The sequence below is a fragment of the Anarhichas minor genome, unplaced genomic scaffold (genome assembly GCF_050575085.1).
Source record: "Anarhichas minor isolate MPS153535 unplaced genomic scaffold, ASM5057508v1 ptg000101l, whole genome shotgun sequence".
NCBI classification, from domain to species: domain Eukaryota; kingdom Metazoa; phylum Chordata; class Actinopteri; order Perciformes; family Anarhichadidae; genus Anarhichas; species Anarhichas minor.
The window spans coordinates 221308-238693 of NW_027466547.1; the positions used below are offsets into that span (position 1 = coordinate 221308).

At 42.1% G+C, this 17386-nt stretch overlaps 1 protein-coding gene across 1 annotated transcript in view; it reads right to left on the minus strand.

The window, feature by feature from the left end:
- The window catches only part of LOC142939549 (receptor-type tyrosine-protein phosphatase mu-like), a 102902-nt gene that overhangs the window by 41348 nt on the left and 44168 nt on the right, over nt 1-17386 (minus strand). Inside the window, exons 9-16 of the mRNA XM_076082747.1 lie at nt 15704-15884; nt 5614-5767; nt 5212-5375; nt 5020-5129; nt 4578-4779; nt 4245-4347; nt 631-812; nt 118-212 (exon numbers count right to left, since the gene is read on the minus strand). Coding sequence (XP_075938862.1) covers nt 118-212; nt 631-812; nt 4245-4347; nt 4578-4779; nt 5020-5129; nt 5212-5375; nt 5614-5767; nt 15704-15884 — 1191 coding nt within the window. The remainder of the gene's footprint in view (nt 1-117; nt 213-630; nt 813-4244; nt 4348-4577; nt 4780-5019; nt 5130-5211; nt 5376-5613; nt 5768-15703; nt 15885-17386) is intronic.

Below are 17386 nucleotides of genomic sequence, written 5' to 3' on the forward strand. Positions count from 1 at the left end.
CTGGTGAACAGGTGTGCTGGTGAACAGGTGTGTTAGTGAACAGGTGTGTTGGTGAATAGGTGTGCTGGTGAACAGGTGTGCTGGTGAACAGGGGTGTTAGTGAACAGGTGGACTCACCCCATTAGCGGTGCTGACGGCCTGGTAGTAGATCCCATAACTCTTATGAGGGAGCAGAGGAGCGTTCCAGTAACCGCTGTAGGTTCTGTTATCACCTGTAGACACACAAACAGGTAACCAGGCTAACCCTTACCTGTTAACTCTAACAAGCCTGTTCATTTAGTAACTAACTAACTAAGTAAGTAACTAAGTAACTAGCTAACTAAGTATACGTAAGTAACTAAGTAACTAGCTAACTAAGAATAAGTAAGTAACTATGTAAGTAAGTAACGAACTAACCAGCTAATTAACTAACTAACTAGAAGTAAGTAACTAAGTAACTGACTAACTAACAAACGAACAAACTAACTAACTTAGTAAGGAAATAAGTAAGTAACTAGCTAACTAGCTAATTAAGCTAGTAACAAACTAGCTAACTAACTAGCTAAGTAACTAAGTAAGTAAGTAACTAAGTAAGTAAGTAACTAAGTAAGTAAGTAACTAACTAGTGGTGTGAGTGTGTGCGTGACTGACCCACACAAAAGGGCATCGGCGCTCTCAGCTCGCTCATCAGCAGCTCTGCACTGAAGTAATACTGAGAGTTGAGCAGCGTGGCGTTCTGGAAGTGGATCGGAACCGGATAACAGCGCAGGATCTCTGCAGTACCTCTCCTCTGTCTGCGGGGGCGCTCCTCCTCCACCACCACCTGGTACTTACTGCAGACAGACACACAGACAGACAGGTTGAATACATCACTTTTAGGTTAAAGAATAAATCCTCTGGTAGTTTTGTTCATCAGAGACATATTTTGAGTAACAGTGCTAACAGTGCTAAGGTATAACTGCCGCACAACATAGTTATTAGTTATTGATCAGATATTAATAATGTGGATGTTTATTACTCCTTTATATCTTTATATAGATGATAGTTATTGATCAGATATTAATAATGTGAATGTTTATTACTCCTTTATATCTTTATATAGATGATAGTTATTGATCAGATATTAATAATGTGGATGTTTATTACTCCTCTATATCTTTATATAGATGATAGTTATTGATCAGATATTAATAATGTGGATGTTATTGACTGGATTTATATTATAAATGCTCTCGTCGTCTTCTCCTCCATCTGTTGGTTCATTATTCAGCTCCACAGAAAGGTCAGCTCTGCCTCTCCTCCATCACTCCTTCATCTTTATTAACTCTCTGCATGTGGAGGCTGTAACTTTGGAACAGTGTGACATTAAACTGATAATTCATTCCATCCTGTCTGAGCAGGTAGTAAATCCTGAATGTCTCTAAAGGACACACAGACAGGAAACTAATGGAACGAGTTCCAAATGAAGAATCATCAATTTGTTTGTGAACTAATTATGATTGAAAATAAATTCCTGTTCAGCAGTTGTGCTGTGAGCAGAAGCTCTTTATAGGACAAATAAATAGCAGCTATGTGTCCGTCTGAAGGAGGAGAGGACAATGCTGGTTACCACGGTGATTTAAAGCTGCCGTATGGTTTCAGTCTGCTGAGCAAAACAACTCAACTCTTGAGAATTCAATGGAAACTTTATCTGATCTGAAAAACTCTACCGACTCCACAAAAACTCTACCGACTCTACAAAATTCAATAAAACTGTAAAAATCTTTTCAAGCTTGATGAAAACTTGGAAGGCTCTACAGCGTTTGTGTCCTGCGGGAAACGTTGGAAACAATAGTTGTGTTTTTCACATATATGTCATATATCACTCTCTCACACACACACACACACACACACACACACACACACACACACACACACACACACACACACACACACACACACACACACACACACACACACACACACACACACACACACACACACACACACACACACACACACACACACACACACACACACACACACACACACACACACACACACACTTTTAACGGGTGTGAACGGTGAAACACACACACACACACACACACACACACACACACACTTTTAACGGGTGTGAACGGTGAAACTACAGTATTGTCACATTTCCTGCTGGACAGGAAACTAAAGGAGGACAGGAAGACACACACACACAAACTGTAAAAACACACACACACTGCAGTATCCGTATTGTTTAATTCCCCACAGAAAGGAGCAGAAAAGAGAGAGATTCAATAATTTCTTCATTCTTTCCTTCTTTCTCCTCCCCCTCACTTCTCTCTTTTCTTTCTCGCTCTGTCTTTGACAAACCGTCTCCAATCACATTTCTATACGGCGTGTGTGTGTGTGTGTGTGTGTGTGTGTGACAATAATCTGATTACAGCTGCAGGTCGCTGACGGCAACACCTTTTGTCCTGCGATGTGACGGTCTTATAAATGAGCATGTGTTGTACAGTGTGTGTGTGTTGAGGCCCCCGAGGGCCAAAACTCACTCTGGTGTCAGAGAGACAAAAGCAAAGTTAAATATAAACACACACAAACATGTAATCGTATCTCTGAGCAGCATCTGTTCAATCTGATGGATTTCACAGAAACTATCATGTCAATTAACACACCACACGTCTGTGTTACACACACACACACACACACACACACACACACACGCACACACACACACACACACACACACACACACACACACACACACACACACACACACACACACACACACACACACACACACACACACACACACACACACACACACACACACACACACACACACACACACACACACACACACACACACACACACACACACACACACACACTTTTCATCTCTCCTCTTGTTCTTGAATGAAAAAGAATGAAACATAAATCTTCGATTCGGTTGTAATTATCCATTTTCTCGTTTTCAGTCGACATGTGTTTTTTAAAAGCGCTCCGTTCTCCCAAAATGCCTGAAGGAGCCACCAGCTGTGTGTTTGTTTCGTTTTACTTCTAACAAGGAGAAGAGACCTCATGGGGGGCGGGGATTACATCATCATATTTGAGTGTCGATGCACTCACAGTGAAGTGAACCAAATCATCTTCCACACGTGTAGAACATGTAGCATATGTAGAACATGTAGCACATGAATGTTACAGCAGCAAGACATACCAAGAAGCAAAGTAACAGAGTAACCTTAATACAAATTTTTTGGTTACTCTGTTACTTTGCTTCTTGGTATGTCTTGCTGCTGTAACATACAAATGAATAAAGTACATATCTATCTATCTATCTATCTATGAAGGACATGTAGCACATATAGGACATGCGGGACATGTAACACATGTAGGACATGTAGAACATGTAACATATGTAGCACATGTAGGACATGTAGCACATGTAACACATGTAGCACATGTAACACATGTAGAACATGTAACCAGAAACCTAAAACCAGCCCGTTAGTTCAGACTCCTTGTTGTCACATGACGTTGATCAGGAAAATAAAAGCATATCTTCTTGTCTCTTATGCTTTTATTGTGGCACAATGAGTTGTTTATTGTTCATTTATTAACCGTCAGTTCATAATTAGAGATGAAGTGAAGCCTCTTTGTGTTTCCTGTCAGCTCTGTGTGTGTGTGTGACACATTAGCTGGTAATCCCTTGTTAATCCCTGGTGTTAGCAGCAGCTCTGAGCTGATCGTTAATTAACTAAATCCTTTGTTACGGCCGACGACGGAGAGCAGACAGCTGTTGACATGACGACTGTTACCGTGGATACGCCTCCCTCTGGACCCCGACAACGGGGATTGACCCATACGTTTGTTTATTATTAATATTATTATTATCGTCATTATTATCATTATTATTATCTACAGTTAAGTTTTAGAAGGAAGAAGAACGACGGCTGATTGTTTTAATCTTTAATAAACAAACAGTATTATTATAATATATAATATAGTATTTATATATATGTGTATACATTTTATTATAATATAATAATATACTATATATTTATACATACATATAAAGACAGTTTGTTTAAAATCTGTCACATTTGAATGAATTTATCATAATTTAACATAAAAACAAAAAATGATTTCAAAGTGACAGTTTTTCTTCTTTATGTCGTGTTTTAGTGTTTAACGTCTCAGATATGAAACATTTATCAAGCAGAAGACTGAAAACATGAATATTTAAACATCTGTGTGTGTGTGTTAATGTGTGTGCGTGTTACCTGACTGGAGCTCCTCTACTCTGAGCTGGTTTCAGTAGAACCGTCACGGTGGACTCGGTCTGGTTCAGAGGAGACTCCTGATCGTAGGCCGGCATCAGAGGAGCTGAGGAGGAGTGAGTCACTGTTACAACAGGTTTAGCCCAGGACCAGCACCAGGATAAAGACCAGGACCAGGATGTAGAACATCCATATTTTGTAATGTACTTGTAGACTTCATATCAGTAAAGGTTTATATCAGACACATCAAAGAGTATCTGGGTATTGATTAGGCCCCTATGGGCCCCTGAGCCTGTACCGGTGGACCCCGTTAGTAATCCCTCTATGAACACTGACCTGAGATCTTGGTGGTGAACTGGGTGATGACTGGAGGCCCAAAGCCTTTGACAGTAGAGGCTCTTATTGTGAAGGAGTAGGTGGAGCCTGGGTAGAGGCCGGAGAACACGTGGCTCGTCTCATTGGCCGGTTTGAACACTTTCCCGCTCTGATTGGACAAGTCGAACTCAGTGTCGAAGGAGCTCAAGGCTTTATAGGAGATCTGAGGACGAGAACCCGGGGATTGTGGGTAAAGAACATTTGAATGTGGTTTGAATTGACTGATGAAGGACAGATGAGGAGGGACAGACAGAGACAAAGAGGACGAACTGAGGACAGATGTGGAGGGACAGACAGAGGACAGATGTGGAGGGACAGACTGAGGACAGATGTGAGGGACAGACAGATGGAGAGATGTGGACAGAGGACAGATGTGGACAGACAGAGGACAGTGGAGGTCTACCTCGTACTGGCGGATCCGGCCGTAAGTCTGAACCGGTTCCCTCCAGCTCAGACTGATCTGCTGCTCGTAGCTGCTGCCGAGGATCGAGTCCAAGGGGACGGATCCGGGAACTGAGACGGAGACATTTTATTAGTTTAACTTTTATTCAGAGACGAGTTGAAACCACAAAGAAGTTCACGTCTTTTCTCGTACCGTCCTCGTCCGTCAGCACCAGCAGCTCCTCGCTCTCCTTCCGTCCCTCCGGGTTACTGAGGACGAGTCTCAGGCTCACGTTGGTGAACGGAGGAAGGTTTCGTACGAGGTGCTGGGGGACGGAGCTCAGGGTGTCGTAGACCAGGTCCTCCTTCACGGGGTCCCTGTAGGACAGACAGAAGGATACGGGGGTTAACATGTCCTCCACCTTTCTTTAAATGTCTGTCCCTCCCTGTCTTCACCCGGTGCCCCCCCCCTTTCTCCCTGTCTGTCCCCATCCCTGTGTCTACCTGTCTGTCCCTGTCCCCATGTCTGTCCCCCTGTTTGTCTCCGTCCCCCTCTCAACCTGTCTGTCACCTGTCTGTCCCCCTGTCACCTGTCTGTCCTCGTCCCCCTGTCTACCTGCTGGCGGTCCCTGCAGGTCTGTAGTGGTACTGGACCGTCAGGTTGTAGCTGTAGCAGCGGGTCACGTTGTATCCGAACGGTTCCCATCGTAGCGTCACCTGTTTGGACTGAATGTCCACGACCTCGAGACGTCGGGGGCCGTGCATCGGGTCTAAGAGACAAAAACACAGGATCAGGGACTCTGTGGTCTCTAAGAACCTCCATCAGGGTCTAAGAGACACAAACACAGGGTCAGGGACTCTGTGGTCTCTAAGAACCTCCATCAGAGTGAGACCTCTTCAGTTTGTTCATGCTGAACTTCAGTAGACGTGGACTTTAAGTTTCACTGATGACATTTCACATGAACAGAATGACACAAACTCCATATGGCCGACTTCCTGTTTCAAAACTGCACCCTAACATACTAACATACTAATATACAAACATACTAATATACTAAACATATTAAAATACTAATATACTATCCATGCTAAGATAGTATTCATACTAACAGTCTTCATACTAATGTTTTATTTATACTAACATAGTATTCATACTAACAGAGTATTCATAATGTTTTATTCATACTAACATATTATTCATACTAACATAGTATTCATAATAATATTTTATTCATACTAACATAGTATTCATACTAACAGAGTATTCATAATAATGTTTTATTCATACTAACATAGTATTCATACTAACATAGTATTCATAATAATATTTTATTCATACTAACATAGTATTCATACTAACAGAGTATTCATAATAATGTTTTATTCATACTAACATAGTATTCATACTAACATAGTATTCATAATAATGTTTTATTCATACTAACATAGTGTTCATACTAACATAGTATTCATGCTAATGTACTATTCACAATAAGTATGATTTAAAATTGACAATGTAGTTTGTTGATTTAGTTTCCATTGAGTGGACGAGATCAAGTTTTTGTATTAGATGAACGATATTCATTAAATGTGATCGATACAATCACGTGAAGAGAAGAGGTTCAACTGAACAGGGACACAAAGACAGAGGAGATTAAAGGAAGCGCTCACACACACACTGACACACACTCACTCACTCACTCACGCACACACATACACACAGGTTTTGTCAGGAGAAATTGCTCAGTCCTGCTCTCATCTATCATTCTCTCTCTGAGTGGATCGCTGTCTGTCATCTTGAAATATAGCACTTAGATTGGCCACTACACAGACAGTGTGTGTGTGTGTTCGTGTGTTTCAGGTGTTTTTCTGCAACCAATGAACAATACCTTTCCTGTTCTTTGTCGTGTTTCATCTCTGTGTGTTCGATTGTGGCTGTATAGAACCTTCTCTCTTCCTGTTATTGAGCCGCACGCACACGCACACACTCTGCAGGCTTTTAGCAGAACACAATGGAGCCACTTGTGAGTTTCTCCACCTCGATTGTACGATGAAAGAGAGACGTCGAGCTAAATGGTCGGTCTGTGGGGAACACACGCACGCACGCACACACACACACACACACACACACACACACACACACACACACACACACACACACACACACACACACACACACACACACACACACACACACACACACACACACACACACACACACACACACACACACACACACACACACACACACACACACACACACACACACACACACACACACACACAATGGGGGTCGGGGGTCAAGGGGAGGAGGGGATTAAGGTGGATCCTATTACCCATAATCCCCGAGGGGAGAGTGAACGTTATTACATAAAATCCTACCATTCCCCCTCGATGTGTGTGTGTGTGTGTGTGGTCGCCATGGTTCCATCCCATAATTTTTGGGCTGACATTTAAATCAGACACAGACAGAAAGCGGATGATGTCATCAGGTATTTTTCCAGAACTCCAAACTACAACCTTCAGGAACTACAAAAGGTCAACTTCCTGTTTGATGTTAAGATGAAGATGAAGAGGAGGAAGCTCTTCATCTCTCACACACACACACACACACACACACACACACACACACACACACACACACACACACACACACACACACACACACACACACACACACACACACACACACACACACACACACACACACACACACAGTGCGTCTCAGTTTGATTATGAGCCTGTCAGAAGCAAAGACTTCTCAGTGTGATGTTAGCGTTAACTCATAGGTTCTCAGTGTGATGCTAGCGTTAGCTCATAGGTTCTCAGTGTGATGTTAGCGTTAGCTCATAGGTTCTCAGTGTGATGCTAGCATTAGTGTTAGCTCATAGAAACACAGAGTTGAGACAGTAAAATATATAGAAGGATAAATGTACAGAAAGAGAAGTAAAAGGTTAGAGAACGAGCAGAGCGTGAAGATCTGAGGTGAAAAGAGAGAAAAGAGTGAAATATTGATATGATATTTTCTAAAAGCCTCGACAAACACCACACACACTTTAATGGATGTTAACACGCACACACAGATGTTTTTTATCTTTTATGACCAATGCTGACCTCAGTGAGAGAAACTCAGCTCATTAATATTTACTGAGAAGAGCCTCTAAAATAAAAGTCATGTTATTTTGATTCATGTGTTATGATGCTTTCTATAATAATAATCAATCACAGATCAATGTTTGACTCACAGTTGTTTTATTATTATTGTTATTATTACTTTTACTATTACTATTTATTATTACTTTTACTATTACTATTTATTATTTTTTTACGTATGTTTTTATTTTTAGTTACATGAGTCTTTGGTCACATGACATCGTGAATAAAAGCAGAATATTAAATGATGAGACATGAAGCAGCTCACAGTGACTTCCTGTTTATCTGCCACCACGCTGAGTCGCCTCACTGAGCTCTAAGTCCTAAAGCTTGTTTGATGGACACACTGATTCATTATTGAACACACGCACGCACGCGCACACACAGAAGCTGGTTTATAATTTATTGGAAGTAAAATGAATAAATAAAAGTGAGTTGAAGACACAGAGGAGTTATCAGAGCGAACATCATCACACTGATGTGTGTGTGTGTGTGTGATTGACAGCCAGCAGAGCCCAGTGTGTCTCTCACACACACACACACACACACACACACACACACACACACACACACACACACACACACACACACACACACACACACACACACACACACACACACACACACACACACACACACACACACACACACACACACACACACAGTTCCCAGAGGAGCGTTTGTTTTAATTTGCTGACAGTCCCAGAGGGGCGGAGGTTACAACAAAGGAACAATCACATTGACATTTTGTTTTCTGATACAGAACCCGATAACATCCTGAAGGAACTCAAGAGTCTGATCAAAGAAGACATGGACCTCCAAAGACCTGTAGAATGACACCAAATTACTCTAGAACCGCATTATGAACCCCTAGAACCTCATCAAGGACCGACAGATTCTCAACAAGGACCACTAGAACCACATCAAGGACCGACAGATTCTCAACAAGGACCACTAGAACCACATCAAGGACCGACAGATTCTCAACAAGGACCACTAGAACCACATCAAGGACCAACAGATTCTCAACAAGGACCACTAGAACCACATCAAGGACCACTAGAACCAAATCAAGGACCACTAGAACCGCATTAAGAACCCCTAGAACCGCATTAAGAACCCCTAGAACCTCAACAAGGACCACTAGAACCACATCAAGGACTGACAGACTCCCATCAAGGACCACTAGAACCAAATCAAGGACCACTAAAATCTCATAGAGGACCACTAGAACCGCATCAAGGATTACAAGAATCTGATCATGGACCACTAAACCACATCAAGATCTCTGGAACCTCATAAAGGGCCACTGTAATTTCCCCAAAGATTTCTAGAACCTAATCCAGGACTACAAGAACCACCTGTCCCTCCTTTCTTGATTCTGTAGAACGTCATCGATCGAACAAAAATAAGTTCAGATATTTCCAAACAGAATCCCTGGAGGCTGCATATGAACCTGATAACTCTCTAAGACCCTTAATATTCAAAATAATATTAGATTTTTAAAACAATAACAAATGTATTTACAACAACTATTAATCTATTTTGAACACACGTGTCAAACTCAAGGCCCGCGGGCCGAATCCGGCCCGCCACGTCATTTTATGTGGCCCGCGAATCCACCAGCAAAAAAAAAAAAAAATGTTTTTATTTTTTTGGAAAAAAAAAATTTAAGTTAGACTTGAAAATAAAAATATCCCCATGGTCGAAATTATAAGATCGAAAGTTGAAATTATGAGATAGCATGTTGTCTGTGTACCGACATTAAAACTATCACAACAGGTGGACAGGAGAGGGAACAGCCCGTAAAGAGGTTTTCCAACAAGTGATTGAGTTGAAAAAGATTGACAAATAATCCCAAAATGTCCACGAAGAGAAAAATTGATGCAGAGGGAAGAAGATGTAATTTAAGATGGGAAAGCGAATACATGTTTGTGCTTCAGGGAGAACAACGGGTCTGTCTTCTGTGTTATGATGCGTGTCGGTGATGAAGGATACAATTCACGTCGGCATTTTGACACCAAACACGGAGCTAAATTTAGCCTCCAAGAAAAACATAAAATTGTTCAAGAATTAAAAGGCAGAGTGCAATCACAGCAGAATATATTTACAGAAGCTACAGCCCAGTGCTGCTAAAGGTATGTGAGCAGGTGAGCTCCGACCAGATACAGACTTTTACAAATGTCAGTTTGTGAAGAAACACCATCGCAGACCGAGTTCAGGAACTAGCAGCAATCTAACAACACAGCTAGCTAAGAGACGAGCAGGTACTCGTCTTCTTCATTAGCTGTTGATGAAAGCACAGACAACACGGACACAGAGCATCTATCCATGTTTATAAGACCTGATCTCAGTGAGGAGCTCTTGGATGTAGCTGCCATGTGCGGGACGACGACGGGGACATTAGTGATGCAGAGAGGTGACAAAAATAGCTTTGAACAAAGTTAATGTAATAACTTGTGTTTGATGATATTTGTCTTTGTTATTTTCTTTAATAGTTTGATCTTTGATAGAGTAATGTGGGTTTCTTAACCCTAAATTAAAATGATTTATGTTATAATAACAGAAATGTGCTTAAATATCATTTTACATTTATATAACTGCATGTACAATATTTTTACACTTGAATAAACAATAATCAAATGCAGAGACAGTTATTTAACAATATGTTAGGAGTAGTTACATTTATACAGTCTTACAGTTACAACCGGCCCTTTGAGGGAAACTATGATGCTGATGTGGCCCGGAGTGAAAATGAGTTTGACACCCCTGATTTAGAACGTCATAATATATGAAACAACAATACATGTATTTAAAGAAACATTAAATCAATTTAGAACAATATTAAAAGGTTAAAGTTATCATCGTATTATTTTAGTGTGAGACGAGTTTTATGATTCATTGTCTGTGTTTGAGCTCAAAATCATGGAGTCCTCGAGGTGTGACCTCCTGAGGAACCTCGGGGGGGGGGGGGGGGGGGGGGGGGTGCTATGTGCGGTATGAGGTCTCTGAGAGGGGGCGGGGGGGGGCGCGGGCTATGTGCGGTATGAGGTCTCTGAGAGGGGGGGGGGGGGGGCTATGTGCGGTATGAGGTCTCTGAGAGGGGGGGAGGTGCTGAAGTCGTGTTCCAGCAGGTCTGAGAGAAGACATGTTGAGACCTGAGCCAGTTATTTCCTGTAATAACAGACCTGAGGTCTGCAGCAGAACATGAGGACGAGAGGCTCTATAACATAGAGTCTATGTTATATATTATATATATATATATTATATATTATATTATATTATATATTATATATATATAATATAATATATAATATATAATATTATATTATATTATATATTACATATATATAATATAATATATAATATATAATATTATATTATATTATATATTACATTTATATATTATATATTATATTATATTATATATATATGGTATATTATATTGTATATTATATATAATATATTATATTATATATATATAATATAATATAATATAATATAATATATAATATTATATATATATTATATTATATATATTATGCATATCACTCGGTCCCCCGTGCAGCTCTGGGACTCTCTGATCACTGTCTGGTTCATCTTCTCCAGACCTACAGGCAGAAGCTAAACTCTGTAAAGCCTGAGGTGAAGACTGTGAGGAGATGGACCAACGAGGCAAAGCTGGAGCTACAGTCCTGCTTTGTCTGCACTGATTGGAGTGTTTGTGAGGCTGCTGCTACAGACCTGGATGAGCTCACTGACACTGTGACATCATACATCAGTCGTTGTGAGGATATGTGTGTGTGCCGACTAAAACCTTCTGCATGTATAACAACAATAAACATAAGGCAGCTTCGTCGGGCCAAGGAGGAGGCCTACAGAAGTGGGGACAGGATCCTGTACAACTATGAAGGCAAATCACTGTCAGAATCCGAGAATGAGATCCATGTGCGCGCGAAAATCAAACCACCGTGCACGTATTTTACTTTGCGAGCACTTTTACATCACTCAGCGAGCAGAATTCACTCTCGCACGAGCAAAAGTCGCTCGCAAAGCTTAAACCTGCTCGCTCACGAGCAGTTTTTCTTTTTGACAGTAAGTGGGCGGACCCAGTCTCCATTGTATCTCTACATCTAATTGGTTACAATCCTCGTCTTGGGATAGACCGGAATATCACTCTGACACAGACGCTAGGTCTGATAGAGGTGATTTTCAATCGGCCACTAAACACTACTCCACTACATCTCAGCATGTTCTACATTTGACAGGTTTTGTAAACTTTTCAGACTGTAGAGGCTGATGAAATACAGATGATGTTAATAGAGATGTTAAATACAATAATTAAAAATGTGTTAAAGTCAAGTTGCTCAGATTGGTTTAAATTCACTCCATCATTCTATTACAGACAATGTGTGTTTGATACTCAAACCTCTTGTGACAAACAGCTCAAAGAAACTCTTTGATCTTAATTGATTAAAACATGATGTGATCATATTTAATCTACTGTTGTGTTTACAGAAGAGATGTAATATAGTTGTATATAATATGAGCAACAATGTGGACCTGCTCAAAGATCTGGAGCCAAGATTAGGGACCACTGTTTGTATATTACCTGTCAAGTAATAAGTGGATGAAAAAGTATTCAGATCCTTCACTGCAGTAAACGTACTAACACCATACTGATGAAACAATAACCCACTACGAGTAAAATACCTGCATTCAAAACCTCAGTCAATGTTATTATCAGCAAAATCTACTTTAAGTGCAGAAAGTAAAAGTACCCGTGCAGTAAAATGTACATTATTTGCCCCTGACCTGTAATCTGAAGATCTCCCCCGAGCGTCTGTGTCAGAGTGATATCCAGTTTATCCAGAGACGAGGATTGTAACCAATCAGATGTAGAGACACAATGGCGACTGGGTCCGCCCACTTACTGTCAAAAAGAAAAACTGCTCGTGAGCGAGCAGGTTTAAGCTTCGCGAGCGACTTTTGCTCGCGCGAGAGTGAATTTTGCTCACGGAGTGACGTAAAAGCACTCGCAAAGTAAAATACGTGCGCGGCTGTTTGATTTTCGTGCGGCACGGATCTCATTTGCGCTCTCGGATTTTTACAGTGATTTGCCTTCATATACAACCAGGAACACACTGACGAGGGAGATCAGGGTAGCTAAGAGGAGCTACACTGAAAAGCCAATGACCCCTCGTCAGTGTGGAGAGGCCTGCAAGTCCTCACCAACTACAGGAGCCCCCCACCCACCCACCCACTGAGGACAATCACCACTGGCTGACGACCTGAATGTGTTTTACTGCAGGTTTGATAAGCCCACCTCAACCCCCCCACCTGCCCCATCATCAAACAACCACCTACACCCCCTGCCTCCTCCTCACCTCTCCCAACCGACCCCCCACCGCCCTGAGGATCTTTGACGAGGATGTGAGTCGGCTCTTCCACAGACAGAAGATCAGGAAGGCACCGGGCCCAGACGGTGTGTCTCCCCCCCCCTCCTGAAAGTCTGTGCTGACCAGCTGGCCCCCATCTTCACACAGATCTTCAACCGATCACTGGAGCTCTGTGAAGTCCCCTCCTGCTTCAAACGCTCCACGATCATCCCAGTCCCCAAGAAATCCTCCATCACAGGATTAAATGACGTCTGTGGTCATGAAATCCTTTAAGAGACTGGTGTTGACCCACCTGAAGGACATCACAGGACCCCTGCTGGACCCCCTGCAGTTTGCCTTCCGGGCAAACAGGTCGGTGGATGGTGCAGTCAACATGGGACTGCACTACATGCTGCAAGTTCTCAGACAACACAACGGTCATCGGCCTCATCAGGGACGGTGATGAGTCTGCGTACAGACGGGAGGTTGAACAGCTGGTCCTCTGGTGTGGTCAGAACAACCTGGAGCTAAACAGGCTCAAAACTGTGGAGATGACAGTGGACTTCAGGAGGAGCCCCCAACACTGCCCCCCCTCACCATACTCAACAACACTGTGTCTGCTGTGGAGACCTTCAGGTTTCTGGGATCCACAATCTCCCAGGACCTGAAGTGGGCTCCCAACATCAACACCATCAGGAAAAAGGCCCAGCAGAGGTTGTACTTCCTGCTCCAGCTCAGGAAGTTCAACCTGCCTCAGGAGCTGCTGATCCTGTTCTACTCAGCCATCATCCAGTCTGTTCTCTGCTCTTCCATCACTGTGTGGTTTGGATCGGCTACTAAACAGGACAGAAACAGACTGCAACGGATTGTCAGGTCTGCAGAGAGGATCATTGGTTCCAGCCTGCCCTCCATCCTGGACTTGTTCACCTCCAGAGTCAGGAAACGGGCTGAAACATCACTGCAGACCCTTCACACCCTGGACACAAGCTGTTCAACTGCTCCCCTCTGGTAGGCGCTACAGAGCTCTGTACGCCAGAACCACCAGACACAGGAACAGCTTCTTTCCACTGGCCGTCACTCTCATGAACAATAAATAAGTTATACTGCACTACTACCTCTGTCTGCACTATTATCACTACTTGCACTCTCACCTCAGTTCCATTGTCATTGTTGTTTATAGGTTTATGTTCATATATATATATACTTTTTGGATATATATTTATACTTATATTGTACATAGTTGTTAAATGTTTATACCTACATCTGTTCTACTTTTCTTCGTTGCCCTTGTTTTATTTTTTATACATTTTTTTCTTGTTTATTGTAAACTTGTGTTTGTACATTGAGAGCGAAGTGGAAACCGGAGTCAAATCCATGAATGAGTTCACAAACACGGCCAATAAAGCTGATTCTGATTATTATATTATATTATATTACATGTTATATTATCTGAATACTGACGTCACTATGGGTGGTAGTAAAGGGCAGATTTAAAGATTTATAGTAAAATTAATAATAATCATAAAACTGTTCAAACATAATATACGAAACATAAAAGTTTAAGAAAAAACTAACTGTAATTTGGTTTAATATTTTCTTAATTGTCAACATGTGTTGATTTTGTTTAGTTATTTTAACATATTGTTATTATTTGTATCATGTAGTGTTTAAAAGATGATCTGGACATTGTGAAAAACAAGATGAACACACTTTAAGAAGTAGAATCTCAAAGAAGTCAAGAAAAATACATAAAATAAAATAAAAAACGTCTGAATCATCAATAATTAATCATTAAAAACTCTTCAAACAGAGAGATGTGAAAACTGCAGCAGTCAGATTGTTGCACCTGTGTCATTAGCGCGCTAATTGCTAATCACATGCTGTTTGTTGTTGGAATGCACCCACAGGGGGCACACACACACACAGCTAGCATGCTATGCTGATGTGTGCACTGTAGCCATTAAGAGCTAATGAGTGCAGCGCTAACGAAGCCTAGCCTTAATGACCTCAACAATAACCATTAGCCACCTGATGAGCTCAGCACTAATGCGGGCTAGCACAGCATGCTACGCTAATGACTCCACCATTAACCTCTTAATGAGCTCAGTGTGAGTGTAGCCGAGCAGTTAGCCGCTAGCTGCTAGCAGTCATCATCAGTCATGTGACCTGACTCACCTGCACACTTGGTCCTGGCTCGGAGCGGTGGTCCGGGGTTTCCCGTGCCTCCATCCAGGGGCCTGGTGAGCAGCACGCTGATCTCGTACTCCGTGTCGGGGTCCAGGTGTCCGATCTTGTGGGTCGGCTTATCGACGGGGTTGGTGTCGATCAACATGCCCGACATGGTACGGTACTCCACCTGACAAATGATCATGTGGGATTATGATCCAGAGCAGTCCTGACCACAAGAACACTCACAGATCCCTAGAACCTCAATAAGAACCCCTCACAGATCCCTAAAACCTCATCAAGAACCTCATGAACCCCCTCACAGATCCCTAGAACCTCATCAAAAACCTCAAAATACCCTCACAGATACCTAGAACCTCATCAAGAACCTCAAGAACCCCCTCACAGATCCCTAGAACCTCATCAAGAACCTCATGAACCCCCTCACAGATCCCTAGAACCTCATCAAAAACCTAAAAAAAACAACTCACAGATCCCTAGAACCTCATCAATGACCACAAAAACACTCAGATCCCTAGAACCTCATTAAGGACCACAAGAACCCCCTCACAGATCCCTAGAACCTGATCAAGGACCACAAGAACCACCTTACAGATCCCCAGAAACTCATCAAGAACTACTAGAATCTCTCACATATCCATAGACCTTCCTTGAAGACCATGTCAACCTAATCACAGACCATAGAACAGCCTGAATAACCACAAGAACCCCCTCATAGAACCCTAGAACCACATCAACAACCACAAAAAAACCTTGCAGATCTGTAGAACCTCACCAAAAACCACAAGAACCCTGTCACCCCACTAACCCCATGAAAGATTTATAGAACAAAATAACCACTAAAACAGCTTCAGGGAGAACCCAAACTGCATTTCAGACTCCTTCAGTCTCATCAAGGAAGACCATGACAACCTGACAGAACTTGACACAGCAGCCACCCCTTACAGATTCCTAGAACCTCATCAAGGACCACAATAACCCCCTTATAGATCCTTAGAACCTCATCAAGGACAACAAAAACCCTCTTACAGATCCTTAGAACCATAACAATGACTACAACAACCCCCTTACAGATCCTAAGAACCTCAACAATGACCACAACAACCCCCTTACAGATCCTTAGAATCTCAACAAGGACAACAACAAAAAACCTTACAGATCCTTAGAGCCTCAACAAGGACATCAAGAACCCCCTTACAGATCCTTAGAATCTCAACAAGGACAACAACAAAAAACCTTACAGATCCTTAGAAACTCATCAAGGACAACAAGAACCCCCTTACAGATCCTTAGAACCTCAACAAGGACAACAAGAACCCCCTTACAGATCCTAAGAACCTCAACAAGGACCACAAAAACCCCCTTACAGATCCTTAGAACCATAACAAGGACTACAACAACCCCCTTACAGGTCCTAAGAACCTCAACAATGACCACAAAAACCCCCTCACCGATCCCTAGAACCTCCTCAAGGTCCATAAGAACCTCTAAGAGATCCCCTGAATATGACCACGGACCACTTTAGACTCGTTACAGATCAGTAGAACCTAAGAAGGATCACAAGAACTCAAGGAACAATAGCCTCATTCCAGACTCCCTGAAACCTCATCTGAGGCCAGAGACCCTAGATGTTCATCAAAGACCCTTCAAACCTGCTAACATACTCGGAAG